The sequence below is a fragment of the Rhea americana genome, unplaced genomic scaffold (assembly GCF_003343005.1).
Source record: "Rhea americana isolate MKP2758 unplaced genomic scaffold, rheAme1 scaffold_0, whole genome shotgun sequence".
In the NCBI taxonomy this organism is placed as follows: Eukaryota; Metazoa; Chordata; class Aves; order Rheiformes; family Rheidae; genus Rhea; species Rhea americana.
This window is the reverse complement of record NW_028185037.1, coordinates 6,840,785-6,858,319: the sequence shown is the minus strand read 5'-3', so window position 1 is coordinate 6,858,319 and position 17,535 is coordinate 6,840,785. Positions and strand designations below refer to the sequence as shown.

Here is a 17,535-nt window from a genome sequence, read left to right as displayed (position 1 = left end):
GAGGCCGGTGCTGCAGCCTCGGCGCGTTCGAGGGCCGTGGCGGAAGACGCGGGCGCTCCGAGGACGGGCGCCCCGTCCCTCGCCCGTTCCTGCCACCGGCTGCGGCCTGCGTCCCGGCTGATGTCACGGGAGAGGCTGTGCAGCCTCCAGGCGGCAGATGGAGAGAGGGTTATTTTTGAAAGTCCCCCTCTGGATGTAGGATTTTGGCAGTATTTGTGCATTTGTATCCTGATGCTTTTAGATACTGCTCACTGAACTAGCAAATAACAAAATAGTAAGGCTACTATCTTACATATGGCATTATATAAAACATACCTAAAGGAAATTAAAATTCTGCAGGTTTTCTTTCATATTTTTTAATATTATGAGCCTTGCCATTGTTCTATATTAAGGCATTTCATTACAGATCTCTTATTCCTCACTTCTGAAATTCTGCAAGTAATAGTAAGCGATTAGCTTGGGAAATGCAGGAAGTGAGCAGGCTGTGATTGTTTCCTAGAATTGGCAGAAGGATGTAGTGTAACCACAGACCCTCAAGGATTAATAAGCTGAAAAACTCAGTCTTCATGTCTATAATTAGTGCTTCTTCATAAGTGCCATTGGAAAAAAAAAACTTAGCAAATGACCAAATTGCAGTAGTCATAACTTGAAGTGTATTGCACTTGGAACTACGTTGACTTTATTATTATAAAMATTGTAGTTTAGGCAACTAATTAATATGCAGGCTATGGTTTGCTGTTCTTTTCAGTAAATGGCACTTGAATGTAATTAGTTTTTGTAACCATTTCAATGTGAGAGTTGTAGTAAATATTTGATTAGGTTATGACAAATTTTGCTTTCTGTCCTTGGAACTGCAGAGTTGTTCAGTTAGTTGCCTCCCAGATATGTTTCTCATTCCACTGTTTTTCTCTTCACTGTTGAAATCATGTCAAACTGATTTAAAATGTTTTATTTGCATTATAATGAAAACCATGTGTCTCATATTAAGGGTGATTGTGCAAAAGCTTTCAACTGAATCAGATTTAGCATATGATTGTATGCATTTGTATGTATACTGTGGATGCTTGCCTGTATAGTTAATTGCTATAAACCAGACAGCTTTTCTCTTCCTTACTTATTGGAACCAGATTTAGAGGATGTGTTGAACRGGTCTCCGAAAGGCCTTTGTTAAAAATCTGCCACCAAAGTAACAGGCGGGTTGGGATGTTTTCCCAGGCTGTGATGAAGTTCACTCCCTTTCTGAGTACTGCTAAGTCATCCCTGCCAAAGATGACACTTTCCAGCTCCTAAAAATACTCCTGACCAGCCTATTCATTTCCCTTGAAATAGGCCAAATAGCACCATGTCAGGTAAATTAAAATTGCTCCTGAAGTGACATATTACACTTAATCATGAAGACATCTGTGTAYAGGTGCATTTACACATACCTTTTATAAAACCGTCAAATGCATGTTGAGTATTATGTTATATCCCTATCAGTATATTTTTCAAATGTCCAGTCTCAACATTTGTAGTGAAGAAATACATATGGTACTGCTTGATGCAGCAGAGTAGCATCCCTCTATTTCTGATCCAAAGAGCATCTTTGTTTGATCAGGGAGGTAGATTCCCTAGACTCCTTCCCTTCTGCTCTGTAAATAAATGTTCCCCCCTCACGAGGGTCATTTCAGGCTGAGAAGAGAAAAAATTATGGGAGCCATTTTAAAAGTATTGTCAGAACAGCTCAAATTGTATATATTAATACAAAAAATACCTGGGTCAGGTTGATTTCTGTAAAATATATAAAGCAGGAAAAAATTACTTGAAAAGCTCTTTGTCTATTCCAACATCCACTTGTAGCTACTCTACAAATCCATGAAATAAAATCACAATTAGACATGACTCCCAGCCAATATCAGTAATTAGTTTATAGTGGCTAGTGTGTTTAGGTAAGAGCTTAACTGAATGTGGTTTTACAGCATACACAAGTCATATTTTGCATTCATTTTGAGATCTGCAATGCTTATAATTTCCATTAATGTATTTCATATTACTGTCAAGACTAGATTTAGATGAGATCAGAAAGCTATGTGATAAGAATTTGATTACATTAATTGATAACAAACCTTTCCCAATGTAAGATGAGTAAGCTAGCAAGATGAGCAAAAATCAAAATTAATAACTAGTTTAGATCACACAACCAGCAGTGTGAATTGATCATTTGTAAATCAAGTACAGATCTGAATATGGGGATCTAGAATCTGTGTTGCAGTTTAGGCCTGAAATCTGCTATCTGACATGGAGCTGGAAATCTATCACCCATCAGGCTAGAATAATTTACAGAGACTCAGACTGAAGTTTTTGCTCCTTGTCCCTTCTGACTACACCTTTGCCAGCTGCCCAAGTCATTAGCAGTTACCAGACCATGCAATCAACTGAAACGTGATTAATAGAAGATCTGAGCTAYTTTTGGCTGAAATGAATAGCAACGTGGTGAGGGAGCACTGGATTATGAGGAAAGGCACGGATTCACAGCCGAGAGCACACCAGGCTGAAAAACACCTCTAGAGTCCATAGAAACGGAACAAAAGGGCTGACTACTGGACTTAGCCCTGTATTTGTAGTCCTGAGTGTGCCCACATGTGCCTCAAATTCACTCTGAACCTCCTTGGCAGCACTAGACTATTTCTGTGAGTATTGACAACCAGCACATTTTGTTCCTTCAAAATGTGGCCAGCACTGGTGGTACCACCATGTTTTGTGTAACAACTGAGCTGTTAGAGCACTTGCTCACAAGAAAGGTTTGAGTTCGGTACCCTCCTCAGACCGAACGAGTTCAAATCCACACCTCTCATAAAAGGGCTCGAACCACAGAAACCTAGTGGGAATCCCCAGCTCATCCCGTTGCAGTGGAGAGTATGAGACATGGGCAGAAAGTGTGCAAGAGCTTCTGTAGCCCAATGATTAGAGCATCCACATGCAGGGGAGGTTCCTGTGTCRTATTCCTTGCCCCCAGGATTATTTCTGTTTGTATCTGATTACTGTTTCTTATAACATGTAATAGTAAGTCTAAGGTAAAAGTCTCAAGTATAGTAATAATAAGTCAAATAAGTAATAAGTTTAAGACTTGGGACTGGAACCAAGACCTCTTACGGGCGTGACAGTGGCAATCAAGTACATTTGTCCGTGGGAGACATTGCCCTTGAAACAGGTCATTTCTTAAGGATGAAGAAAAAGCCTGAAATGCTAAAGCAAGCTCATCACTTCTTTCMAGCTCCTTTTTCTTACTTTTATGAGCCTGTGAATAATTATTGAAATTGCTTGTTGCATACAGAAATATTCCTGCAGGAACAATATTAGGCCGAAAGGGAGCTACGTTAGTATTTTCTGGAGACACTACTTAACGCTGTGAAAAATTCGAACTAAAGATGTGGCTCTACATTAAAGGTTTCAAGGTAAATGATACAGAATCTCTTAGAAATACAAATGCTTTCGATAGTGCACAGTAGAAGTGAATCCTCTCTTCTTCTCTAGCTGCTTCTAATGGCTTTGCTGCACTTTTATTGTGCTGGAGTCTCTAAATAAAGCTATCTTCAGAGGCAGTGCGCCATTTAATTCCCTGTTTGCTGCTTGGGGCTGGTGAATGTGTGTGCATATTTTAGTCCCTTTGCCCTATAATGCGATGTTTTTGAAGGCAAGTAAGCTCAGAGAATTTAAGTGCTTTACATCTTGAGGACAAGCTGTCTCTGTCAGCACAATTTTATTTACAGCTCTGTTTCACTGGGTAACTAAATGCAAAACCCAGCATCAAGACTGATACATATGAAAGAGTGCTTCTTTATKGAGTTTCAAGACAAGTAAGTTCTGTGGTTTATGTAAGTTGGCAGCTATGGATTAGTACTGAAGTTGTAAATAAAAAAGGCATACAAAATATGACTAGATTTTAATAAGTTCATATGCATCCTGGGTTTTGGAAGTCCAGTTCTGCTGATCAGCTGTCAATATTCCTGTTAAAAATATTACTTGAACTTTTCCCCTTTTTTCTGTATTCTAATTTTATCATTTAATAGAAAGCAGACAGTGAAATGCATGTGAAAAAGTTCCAACTTTATTCTTAGAGAAGGAAAAATATTAAATGCTAAAGTGCAAGTGTAGTTTTAGTACTGTCTGAGGCCAGAAGACCGTATGACATGGTATTTAGGCCATCTGTAATGACTGGAAACAGAAGAATTGGATTGCACACTGCATGCATGCGTGTGGGTGTTCGTTTCTGCGTAAGAAATACACGCACTGCCTCTATATACATACGTACGTGGTGTGGCATTTCAGTGCTTGCAGCCAGCTGTGGTGTCCCCAAAACATGTAGCTCGTTCTGCCTGTAAAGGCTGCTAGTTGTGTGTGTTACATGGCCACAGCAGCGTGTCGTTAGCCTGAGAGCACAGCTGAGAAGCGGAGAGAGCAGAGATCAAGGTGCGGCTTTTCCGCACCCGCAAATGGAGGCGCGAGGGCCCCAGTGCCCCAGCTGGGTGAACAAGGGCCCGCGTGCCCTGGAGAGCAGCTGCCCTTGCACAGTGGTCTCTCTCTTCCTCTCCTCAACCCCTCAAGTTTTTAATATAATTGTAGTATATGTGTTGTGTAATACGTATGTAGTGTTTGCGGTATAGCCACGTGCACAGGTTGGAAGACGGGGCGCTGAGTAATTTGCGCAGTGGGCGGCGGTGCCGCGGGGGACGCGCCGGCTCCCGGATCGGCGCCGCGCAGCTCGCAGCGCGAGGGGAAGCCGTGCAGCCCCGGCAGGCCGTCGCCTCCCTCCTCTCTGCACGGGCCGCCGGTTATTGGTGCTCCGGTGCGGAGCCACCAGCATGGGAGAATATGTATGGACGAATTTCGGATGAGATAGCTCTGAAGCTGGCGGCTTAACGGGTGATGTCCTTTGGGAATGTGATCCTCTAAAACAGGGACACCTCAGACCCGGGCAAAACAAGTGTTACAGCCGGTCGGGACGAAAGAACGTGTTTTTCAGAAATGTCAACTTCTTTCATGGTTAACGCTGCTGCTGAGGCGGTTCTGCTGCTTGCTTTCATGAGCTTTTCCGACCACATTGCCACAGCAACAGAAATAGTCGGCAGGCTGCCCTGGGTCGTTGACAGCCTGGAGAAAGGCTGTAGAGCGGCTTGTTCTGCTCCTACCTGGAGCTCTCAGACAAGGAGTTTCCTCTCTTTGTTGAAATGTTTGGAAGGCGGAAGTAATACTTACCCACGAAGATGTGTTACAATTTATATTATATATGGGTGCATGTGTTATTTTACATAGAGATGTTTACCAAATTGGAGAAAGTATTTTTAAAAGTCTGCTAGTAACATTACTGTAGCATTTCTACATGCAGGCTGGCTTGAACATCAGCTATCCCACTTGCAAACACTACTAACTGTGACCTCTTTAATTTACAAAAAGTTCTGGAAGATCCTATAAATACACACTGCCTGATTTTAGGCACGAGTAGTCTCCCATGCTCAGCATTAAAGGATGTGCATAGCTGTTACCAGAATTGGGTCAGAGAGCTTAATTCTTGCTTCCTGTTTCAAATGTATTTCAGTCTTTCAGAAACGCCAGGAACTGAGATGGCTGCTTTTCCAGGCTCTGCTAAACCTTCTCTGCGGTACCTGGCTTGGCAGCCCTTCCCAGCGCTACGCTGCACGCCAGGCGGGTCGGGGAGAGGCTATTATTAAGCCTTGCTTCCTTGAAATGCCTTCAATAACACAGTCTGGTTATGATGTGGTCTGCTTAATCGTAGATGAGCCGCAGCTCGGGCTCGTGTGCTCCGTGTAGGAGCCAGTACTTTGCTTTGGAAAGCTGTTGGCATGTTGCAAGGGCAGGAATGTGTTGGAGGCCTGAACGCTGGAGGTGTGAAATCTGTGACGTTTACCTGTTCAGGTCTTGTTTGTAAAATTAGGTTTGGGATTAGCATAATACTGAGATGGTATTCTGTGTGGACTTYAATCTCTTAGACGAGAGTGTTCTGTTTATCAGGAAAACTCTATTGCAGCTTGGGATATGACGTCCCGCGGTCATTTTGCCTCCCCAAGGAGAGGATTGTTGCCGTATGCATTTGCAGACATGATATAAATATTCTATATAACAAAGTGGCTTTGTTGCTCCCCTCCWGCCCTCCCCTCCCTATCTTTGCATGTGGTTCCTATTTGGTTAGGACTGCAACGACGCAGGTCACCATGGGTCTGATTATTCGGGGATGTTATGCTGGGTATGGAATTGATTAAAAGCAATAAAACTGGATCTCTGGGATACTGTTTTCAAGAATTAGTACATTTTTCTGTTTTGAAATTAGACTCTGGAATATTCTGGGCTGGGCTGRGTTAGAAGAAACACGGAGAAAAAGGACTGATGTTTCTTTGTGCACCCTGAGTTTCAGAGGTTAAGGCCTATGTTAAGGCCAAAATACATCTTCCTAGGTAAAAGCTAGGCTGCCCTGTGCTGCTKGTGCCCAGCCTTGCACCTAACATGACCCTCCTGGGAAGGTAATTTGGCCTTCCGTGAAATTTTGAACCAAAATGTTGCAGTTCCTCTAGGACACCCAGCTCTAACCAGATATTTTGTTTTAGAGGTCAGTTGTAGATCAAATTCCTCTTGTAAAATCTTGTTCTTCCTAAGATCTGTTGGCCTATCAGTTATACTATTTAATAGGCACAACTATCTGTTCTCTCACAGACTTCCCATTACTCCCCACTAACAGATTTACCACCTCCTGCTTCCAACTGTTTCTATTCCTGCTCCCACCCTCTGTATGAGAGTTTGCCAGGRTTATTTGCAAGGCAACTTTATCGCTGCTCACAATTCCAACTGGAAAAGACTCCCTGTCTTCCAAAAACTGTGGTTTGTAGATGCCTTTTATGTTGGGGTGTTGTAGAGTGTTAAATAACAAGAAACAGTGTGCATCTTTAATGCTTTTTCAATTAGAGCTCTTCAGCATGGAAAAAGCCAAGACTTTACTCTGAAATGTAGTTCCTCTGATGATTCCTCTATAATACACTTCTGTCCTGTCATCACGAGAGAGCCTAGTTAATAACTGAGAATAGGTTGAGTTTGGTTTTRTTCTTGATTTTCTTGAATTTCTTTGCTTCTGTGTCTGTGACAAGTAAACAAAACTGATCTGATTTATATCTCATAGACTTGCAACTGGGGAAAAAAAAAMAMACATAAAACCAGCTTGATCCTGCTGAATCCTGCAGCATTCAAACAAGCAAGAAGACATCACAGGAAGGGCAGTGGTTTCCTTGCCAAAAAGACAGAACAATTCTTGTCAGTTGGTATTTGAGGTTAAATGTACAGGTTGGAGTAATGAGTAATATATGTTCTGACACTTGGACTTTGTGAAATTAGGAAGAAGTTATATCAGAACATGTTGGTTCTGAGACCACTATGACCATAAGTGGCTAACATATTTAGCTAAATCATTCCTCCCGTATAAGACTGTGTCTGTGAAAACATGCACTAACAATGCCTTTTTTTTTTGCAGTCCAGAGCATTCAGGAGCCTAAGATGTACCAGTCAGCTGTGCTAAAGATTTAACTATCCCTGAGCTTAGAGGGTGTATTTGTCATGGTGGCTATCACAGTAGCTGTAGCTGCAGCTGCATCTCCCCCTCGCGGAAAAGTGGGTTATGGCAAAAAAAAAAAGAAAAAAAAAGAACTCTTGGGTGCTAAGTCTCCAGCTGCTCACCTGAATGGATGTTTCTGTGCAGGATGATGGAGGCACCCCTAAAGGAGGCAGCAGGAATTGTGTTCTCAACCTTCCCTTGCTGGGAAGAGCTGCCACTCAGCACAGCCAGCAAAGGGTGGCAGGGGCTGCCTGGGAGATCCTGGTTATAAACCCTACTGAGAAGCCTCTAACCAGAGTATAAACCCTGCTGGGAAGTCTGCAGTATCAGCTTTCATAAGGAGCCTTGCCCCAACTCTCAGGTGTCCCTCCCTGCACTGGGAGGGCAGGAGGTGCCCACATTGCTGGCTTCCTTACCTTGGTGGCCTCATGGTGTTCCTTGTGGCTTCCTAGGTGGCCCTGGAAGGGTCAGCTTGTGCATGGGAGCTTCATGGGGCCAGGGTGCTGCACACGTGGTCTTGGGTAAATCCCCTCCCCAACTTCTGGGTGTGATTTGAGTGACGCTAGGATAGTCAGTGGCTGCAAGGTGCATTGAAATTCCCAAATGAAAGATGCCATATAAATCATGATATTTCTTCCTGCTGACCAGCTGTTATTAAAGTGCATCAAAAAGTTATTTAGCTTCCCTGAAATAAAGTTACTATCTGTTGTGACTCTGCAGAATTAGACTTGGATACAACTTGGAAAATTTGCCACTTGAGTGACAAAATTAGATTAAAAAAAGCTAATTTCTTCAGGGTATTTTTCCAGATGATAAGACTTTCTTAGTAAATTTACCTTCTGGCCTCAGCAAAGAGAGTGCATTTTTTTGTGTATGTAACAGAGCTTGGAAAATAAAAGCTGTAATCCATAGAAAGTCAGTAATCAGATATATGGCTTAACACCCAAGAAGCACTTGAGAGACATGTATTATTACTGGATTATTTAAAATCTATTAGAATTGTCTTACTATGCTTCTTTGCCACATGAAAATCTAAATACATATATATACACATGTACACACATACACACACACATATATGTACACATCTATACATATATTTACTCTAGTAACCTATATACATGTATATCATTGCAGAAAGCAGAAAAAGACAGGCTTTCTCCCCAGTAAGCAGTACTTCCCAGTGGTTTAAGGGAAGAGAACTGCAGTAACAACTGTATATTCTTAATCACTGTGCTCTCAAAGGAGCCCTATCAGCAGCCTCATATCAATATACATATTGATAACTGTGAGAAAGCAAACAGGTTGTCATAACAAAAGTCTTCAGCCTACTTCTAAAATGGTTTCTGTAGAATAAGTTTCTGTGTCCAATTTTTTTTTTTCCTGCTCTTGTTGAATTGCCAGTTCTGAGGAATTGTTGAAAATCTGGAATGTATCCAGTGCTTGTCCTCAGGGATGTTTGAAAATTCATACAACTTTTAAAATTCACACAAGACAGACAAAGGAAGGATCCTTGTGATTCATCGTTTTTCTGAAAACAGTCTTTGAGTTATAATTTCCATCGTGTTTTACTCTTTCCTTTTCCTTTCCAGGGAGTGAAGCTGATTTTAGCTCTTCAAGCAGCACAGGCAGTATTTCAGCTCCTGAAGTCCATATGTCTGCTGCTGGAAGCAAAAGATCTTCTTTTTCTCGCAAGTAAGCAAAGCAATTTGTGCTATATATTTCCAGTATTGCTTAGTACAGAGAGAGACTACTACATAATGCTTTGCAGCTAATATGTATAATATCACTACTGTGAGTTTTAGAACAATTTGAATGACAGTATGCTCTCTAGCAGTACTTACACCAGTCARAGTTGCGATATGAGAGAGAACAAAAATGCTGTATTTAGAGAACAAAAATTGTCAATATGCCATTGCTAACTGGCACTTTTTTGTTTATAACAAGCATTTGTGATTCAATCAATCAGGTAAGGTAAAAAAGACATTGGCTGGAATAGAGGGGAAAATAGCTACATATATGTTAGTTAACAGCAGTGCTTCTAAGGAATTAACCTTAACTTTCTGATCATACCACTATGTTTTTTTTCCTGTGATAAATTGTCAGCTCAGCACGTGTCTTTACAGGTCATAGCCTTATTTTTCGTGGGAAGAAGCTGACAATTTTACTGTTAATACTCATTTCTAAAGCAGCCATGTCTTTTATATGAGTAAGCTATACACAGCTTCAAAAAARGAGATCATAGTCGTTTCTCTAAATGAACACTTTATAAAAGGTTTCTGTAAGTTTCCTCCGTATCACGTGCGGATCGCTTCTGAATGCCGGGCAGCTTGGCTAGAGCAGTGCACATTGTGCGCTGCCCACGCAGCCCCCGCTGGTTGCAGGTTTGGGGTGGGTGGAAGGAGTTCAGCCTGAGAGATGATTTGTTTCCTGCCCTTTGTGCGTTCTCGAGAGCAGAGCTGGCAGGCAGAAGGGGAAGGACAGCGGGATAYCCATATGCTCCAGGCACACAGGCTTCACAAGGGGCCCCGGTGTACAAGGATCGGATGAATGATGCTTAATGAAGAGTTTCCTATCTGTGTCACGAGACCGTTAGAAAAATAAATAGTAGTTAAGTAGTTAAGCTCTCTCTAGACAAATATAACTAGGAAAGTACTGACTATGAAGAAAGCAGCACTAAATATGAAGTCCTAAAATGACCTTTACTTTTTAAGTAAGAGAGTATGTAATTGCATATATTGTTGTGTGTTTAAATAAAACTTTAAATTAGACCGTACTGCCTTGCTTAAATGGCTAGAAGTCCTCTGTAATAACGCTCCTCCAAATGCATTGCTGTGCAGATTCTGCCTTACACAAAATTGATGCTGTACTGTACGAAAGAAAAAGATTTCTCCTTTGTAATCTGTCCATTTTAGCAGTTTGACTTAACTGGCTATGAAACATTTCATGTTGTCACAAACCATAGTCCTGCACTTTATTGTAAAATAATTATAAAATCTCCCAAACCACAGCACTGCGATGAAGGTTTGCAGCACAGCCACTCAACCATCTGTTCCTTATAAAGTGTTCCATTTTCAGAGAAGAGAGGAAACCAGTTCAGACAATTTTAAGACGAGATTTTGCTTCATAATTCTGTGGTATTTTATTTTTTATATTCTATCCTTCTCCTTCACTGGCTGGATTTGCCATTTTCCATATTTTTTTGAAACTTGCCCTTTTTCTTTTATTAAAGTTTAGAACAACAAATTCCATGAGAGAGAATAAAGGTAGAGGCACAGTAGGAAAGCAAATCAACTGAACAAAATAAAAATGCACCTCTAAAAGCTGTTTTCAGAGTGCCCCAGTTCTTGGGCAGCCGTTGGACAGTTCAGATATGCATTGCTTTCAAGCACACACAATTAACAATCAGATTATTTAATAAATACTGGGAAAAGAAAGGTAGATACGTATGGGAGAAATTGGAAGAAAGGAAGGAGCTCCGCTTTTCTTTGTATATTTTAATACCATTTCAGTCCTCTCTCAGTAGGGTGCAAACTATGGCTAAGTAAATGAATAGCTGACAATGACAGCTGAAGCACCCAGTATGCCAAAGGCACAAGAGAACAGTGGCTCAAAGAAAGTCTGTTTTCACTGCACGCTGTGATCCCTCAGGCTGCTTGCTGAGGATCGTGAAAGCACTCTTACAACAGCCCTCCGTCAGCCTCCACGGATAGGCATCTCTCGCAGGCCTGGCAGGGAAAAGCTGGAATGTGAGTCTTTTGGAACTAAGCAAGATCGCAGTCCTCTGCAATCCTCAGAGGAGTCAGAGGTTCAGAGAACATGGATGATCTGATGGAATCACTGGAAACTGTACTATAAACAGGGAAATGTTAAAATGCCGGAGGTTTCCCTGGATCACATAGTTCAAACTAAGACCCTCACAGTCAGTGAAAGAATGTGCAGTGGCTGATGGCATCAAGACTTTCTTTCCTCCCAGCCACTCACTGTTATTTATCTGTGTTAGACAGACAGACATAGACAAAGRTGTGTGTGAAACAGGACACACAATGGGTTGTGTGATGAGGATTATCTAATCTGCTTTAACCATTTTGGTTCCCCTCCAGTCGTGGCTCTTATGGTCGGAATAATGGATCCTCATCCTACAAGCCTGGAGGCAGCCCACCTACTTCCCGCGAAAAGGACCTTTTGCCAACACTGTGCAGAAATCAGCTGAGTCCTGTTAACATTCACCAGAATTACGGGGCTTCTTCTGCCAGTAGCAGTAACTCAGGCTCGTACAAAGGAAGTGACAGCAGCCCAGTAATGAGGCAAGTGTTTACTTCATCCTCTCAGCATTCAGTGCACTGACTTACCTTCTGCACCCTCAAACATGGAATCAGCTCTCTGAATTGGTGAGCAAGTCATCTTGCTCCTCCACGTAGGTGTGACTTTTCGTATTGGTGGTTGGACAGTCAGCAAGTTGCCSCATCCCACATTTTTCTCCCCATGTGAAAGCTTGATTGATTGAGTGCCGTCAGACTCAGTGCTACTCAGTCAAAGGTCTCCTGCAGTTGGTTTTCACTCAAGACAGAGTATTTCTTGAGTGGTTTCATACCATCAATTCTCATGTGGCTTTACTGGCTCTTTCATATACAAGGCTCCACTTTGCTTCAGAGAGCTTTGRGTGTAGTGGCACAGAAAATACAATAGGCAAAAATTCACCCTGCTTAGTTTTAGGCACCTTGCTAACTAATGCAGTTTCATGTACAGAAAAGAAAACAGTTATTGTCTCTCGCTTTGTCCCTCCGGCAATTCACTATCAGGTATGCCAGATAGACAGGATGAAGCTACTTTCACTGTGCTTGACTTCATATTTCACATATGGATCTAAACTGAATTCTTRCACTAACTTACATGCCATGTCTACAGCAGAATGTCCTTGCTGTCTACTATTGAGCACTGCACCCATTTTAGATGAGAGGATTTTTAGGTATTTTAAAGTTAAATATCTCGTATGATGTAATTGCACTGAAACCAAGTACAATGAATAGTAGATTTTTTACTGTACCTGCAAATCAGCAGTTTCCTCAAGTATTTTGATTTGCCAGACTGAGTCACTTGTGCTGACACTGAGAGAAGCTCAAAATGAGTCAAGYGTAAACTCAGCTTTGTATCAGTCAATGTGATATCTTTCTTTTTGCCAAGACTAAAGAACTGTAGGAGTGATGTTAAGTGGTGGTTGTTACTTTTTTTTTTCTTTTCAGGCGCTCAGTGAGATACACATCTTGTGGTGAGAATCATGGCATTAAGCCACCAAATCCAGAGCAGTATTTGACTCCTCTGCAGCAGAAAGAGGTTACAGTACGACATTTAAAAACAAAGTTGAAGGAATCTGAGAGCAAACTTCAAGAAAGGTACATTTCATTTCAGAAATCAGTTATAAAGAAGGATTCAGATTTATTCAGAAGGATTTGAGGGGGGGGGGGATCCTGAACATTTTCCTCACTTCTTGACCTCTAGAAGTTTTAACTAAGGAATTTAAAACATAGTCAGTCTCATTAAGTTGTTTTCAGGCATTTCAGGTTTCACAGCATGTTCAGTGAATGTATAGTACTCAGTTTATTTGTAAATTTGATGAATATGTTTGGCTTGTTTCCCTTCTTTGAATTTGCCTGATAGAATAATATTTCAAAGGGATATTTTTATSAGTCTGATTTAGCATCAGGACCTTTCATACAGAAGTTAATTCATGCCTGCAAATACGTATCACCTTAGTCTTCTATTCTACCTCAGTCAGTGAGGTTTCCCTAGTGAAAGAAAACCTCTTACACAAACCCATGTGCCTGCCTTGGTTTTTGTTGCTTAGGTTGAATATTTTGCAACATACCTTTGTACTGATACTGAGCAAAAGAGTGATYGTGTGCATTACACAGCAGCAGACGTAGTTTCTTTAATTAAGAAGAGCAGATTGAGATTTGGGTCTCCATCACACAGAACCCCAGTCAGGCRAAAAAGAGCATTTGAGCAGAGTCCTGATGCAGACTCCTGGGTCCCCCGGGACCTCCATGTTTGTAAGGGCTGGATCTCACGTAGGAGCTGCATTTCCCCATTTGCCTGCAAGTCAAGGCAGCAGCCTCTTGCTGCACACAGGCACATGCTGCTTAAGTGGGGAGATCGGGGGCTCTAGAGAGCAGTTAACCGGCTTGGCTTGGCAGTCTCCTTACACCTCTGCCAGTTCTCTCTGAAGTGGCACTAAATGGTGCATGAAAGAATTTTCCTCCTCCTTGGAGCAGCTCTGCAGCGCAGCCATTCCGGCTCAGGGGAACTTCTCTTTGATTCTTTAAGTGACCCACCAGCAGAAGTGTTTGTTACAACAATTTTATTTTGCTACAGGGAAACAGAAATAGAAGAGCTCAAGGCTCAGCTGGGACGCATGAGGGAAGACTGGATTGAAGAAGAGTGTCATCGTGTRGAGGCACAGCTGGCCTTAAAGGAAGCAAGAAAGGAAATTAAACAACTCAAGCAGGTTATTGAAACCATGAAAAACAGCTTGGCTGAGAAAGACAAAGGGATTCAGAAATATTTCATAGACATAAACATTCAAAACAAGAAACTGGAGTCTTTGCTTCAGAGCATGGAGATGGCACAGAGCGGCTCGCTGAGGGACGAGCAGTGTCTGGAGTACAGGTGTGGCTCGCCAGGGAAGTCGTTAGCGCTGTATTCCAAAATGTCAGACAGCCTAGTTGCAGAGGACCAAGTGCTGGAGGAGATGGCAGATAGTGGGCTGCTTCTTAGTGAAGACACAGCTAACGGGACTGACTCATTTGAAGAGAGTTTGACCACCACAACTTCTGACTTGGGGGATCCAGCTCCCTTCAGTTCTGTGGTGAATCAAGAGATATTTGAAAATGTTCTTGATGAAAAACTAATTTCTTCCCCAGAAGAGGAGGAAAGCAGCAGCAACATGCTGGTGGAACAGGCCATCCAGACTGATGTAGTGCCATATAGTCTAGATGTGGAGCAGCTCATTCAAAATATCTTCAGATCTCAAGATAGCAATCCATTAAGCCCACCTTCCATATTAAAGGAATTGGATGAATTTCCTTCTGGATGCTTCAGTGATTCCGGTGTAGTACTAGACTTAACTCCAAGTGATCCAAACTCTGCCATTCTTTTGTCTCCCATGGAGTCTCCGTGCAGCAAAGTGGATTGCGGAGCTAATGAAAACCGTGTCATGAAAGAACTTGATTTTGCAGACCCTCATGATGAAGCTTTTGGGTATGTCAATACTTTCTCTCAGACAGGAATTGTGAAGAGATACTGGAGTAGCAGTCTCCTTGTAGATTTTCTAGCTGTAGCAGCTCCTGTTGTACCAACCATCATGTGGGCATTCAGTACTCAGAGAGGAGGAACAGATCCCATTTATAATATCGGAGCATTGCTTCGTGGCTGCTGCTTGGTGGCCCTGCACTCTTTACGTCGTACACCCTTCAATATCAAAACCTAAATTCTACTCTATTACTGGGCACCAATTGGCTGAGGCAGAGAGAAAGAAGGTTGAGAGAGTTTATAAAAAGATACTGTATTTTATGGCAGAGTTCATCATTTTGCTCTTGACTATTTGATTTGCACTATAAATTGGTTCGAAACATGTTCCTTGTTTCAAAACAGAGAAGCTGAACCCTGTAGTTCCACAAGATGTTTCTAACTGGTACAGGCTAGTACCGCTGCCTGCAGAAAGTCCTGCCTGCTCCCAGCCAGCGTGTCCCTCCCCTCTGCTGGTGTCTTCCATGTTCCACCACATCTGCACAGTGAAAAATGATCAGGGAAACGAAGGAGAATTACAGCTAGCACTCTTTTGTGTTTGCTTGCTGAATTAAAGGTCCATCGGTTTCCCTGGCTGTTTCACTGAGCAAGTGTACRGAGGCACCGCGCTGGCTCAAGGATGCGTAAAGGAACAAATGGCCAGCGAGGGCGGGAGCTTTCCTTAGGCGGCACTGACCTAAAACATTTGTGAAACTACAGAGTTGAGTGACAGGGAGGCTTGTTCCACTAAGTGTATCACACGTGTACTCTTGAAAGCATGCTAGCGCTTTCCATTTGTAGTCTGAATTGTCAATTCAGTTTAGAAAATTCGTATTTCCAAGGCAGCTTCCAGCACTTAGTTTATGCCTGTCTCGTGTAGTGCTCCTTTAAATTCCGCAATCGCTCGAGCATTCCACTGGTCTTGTGCGCATAAGGGGACTGTAACCAAAAATGTAAGTTGTTGGGAGTCTTGAATTTGTTATAATGATAAATGTGGATGTGGATACACTTTGAATATTAATGTCGTTTTAAGGTCTTAAATGTATTGGAACCTGATAGTCATTTGAGCCCTGTGAAATACTCTGTATAAATGTATTGTGTATTAACTTATTGGTTATTTAATTGCTTTATTGTAAATTACCTTTATAATCACAAATACAGTAAGCATGTTAAGAACATGGGAGTGTTTTATTGTAGTTTATTGTAGCAAAAGCAATAAAAAGAATATTCTTTTTCCAAGGGGGGATACCACACAGGCACACACAAAGCAGGAGGAGGAACTGTATGGGGACATAAAGAACTGTCAGTACCCTGAGAACAGAATTAGATGGAGAAAACATAATTATGGCTTCAAGTGGAAGCAGTCAGCAAGGAAAAAGGCTCCGTGCTGGCTGCAAAGCCACAGCCACCCCTTCTGCCACTCCCACGTTGTGCATTAGCAGATTTAAGCGACCTAATCCTTAACCTGGCACAATCTCCTGGAGACCTGTAGGTTTTTATTTCTGCACTCCCAGGAGGGTATCAGTCTTCCTGGCATTTAAGAAAAATGCAGAAAGCCTTTTTAACATAGCTGAGTCATGCAGTCTCAGTGTGTACTCTGAGATGTACTGTGGCCATTAAAGTACAAATTCTCCATGTCCAAAACTTGAGATCTGTGCATAGATCAGAGGAGGGCAACATGACAGAGAGATGATGATAATCCAGTTAATCTGGCTCCACACAGACTCTAACTTCACTCTCCTCCTTGCAGCAAAGCAAGTGTAACATTCCCCTGTGCAGCACAGGGCAGGCAGCCTACTGTGCAGCCTGACAGTGCTCATGTGTTGCTTTGCAGCTCTTGGAAGCAAGGGAGTTACTAGTAAACTACAAAGGAGCAGGAATAACTGGCCAGCGTGCTGGGAGTATTTACAGCACTCAAGAGGGCGATATATACAGATGCTTACAGGAGTGTATTAGTGGTCTTTTACATCCCTATGATAGTTGTGTTCTGAAATACTTGTGCTTGCAACAAAGATTTAAGTGGGTTCCTTAAGGATTATAGTAAGGAAATCTAGCAGACTATTCGATGTACGACTGCATGAGTCCATGAAGACAGTCATGAGGGCGTTCTGCCCTCTTTGCCTTACCACCTTCTTTGATGCGCTCATGCACAGTTGGGTCCCTGCTGGCTAGTTTACTTTATACCACTGCCACAATGTATGGGTATGCAAAGGTCCCCATTGCTTTAAAGAGATGTTTTGTTAAATTTTCTTCTTCTTCTTAAAAAAAGAAAAAAAAAGAAAAGAAAAAAAAGAAAAAAGAAAATTTTACCCTTAACATCAGAATTATGTCATTCCTACATCTCTCCTCAGGACTGAAAAACATTATGGAAAAATTCTTATTCCTACTTCAAAAAAAAAGCTGTTCAAGGCTCAGAGAGCAATTTCTTAGCCCTTCTGTTACCATCTTTACTAACATTTTTTGATTTATTTCCACTGCTGTTTAAGCAATCTACACTGAGTGCTGGTAAAATAAAACATAAATTATGGCAGAAAATAATCTTTAGTTTTAGGAGAGACATTCAGTTGCAACTGCATAATTTTTTTTGTAGCAAGCAGGCAACAAAGCAACATAAAGCTCCTTATATTTACATTTCAAAAATTCAGTGAATTGAACTC

General features: G+C 41.9%; 1 protein-coding gene across 1 annotated transcript in view; it reads left to right on the top strand.

Moving 5' to 3' along the window:
• SYBU (syntabulin) overlaps positions 1 to 17,131 on the top strand; it is a 36,522-nt gene extending 19,391 nt beyond the window's left edge. The window contains exons 3-6 of the mRNA XM_085299442.1: positions 9,187 to 9,289; positions 11,698 to 11,901; positions 12,838 to 12,987; positions 13,967 to 17,131. Of these exons, the coding sequence (XP_085155568.1) occupies positions 9,187 to 9,289; positions 11,698 to 11,901; positions 12,838 to 12,987; positions 13,967 to 15,080 (1,571 nt within the window). The 3' untranslated portion in view covers positions 15,081 to 17,131. The remainder of the gene's footprint in view (positions 1 to 9,186; positions 9,290 to 11,697; positions 11,902 to 12,837; positions 12,988 to 13,966) is intronic.
• The last annotated feature ends 404 nt before the right edge of the window (positions 17,132 to 17,535 follow it).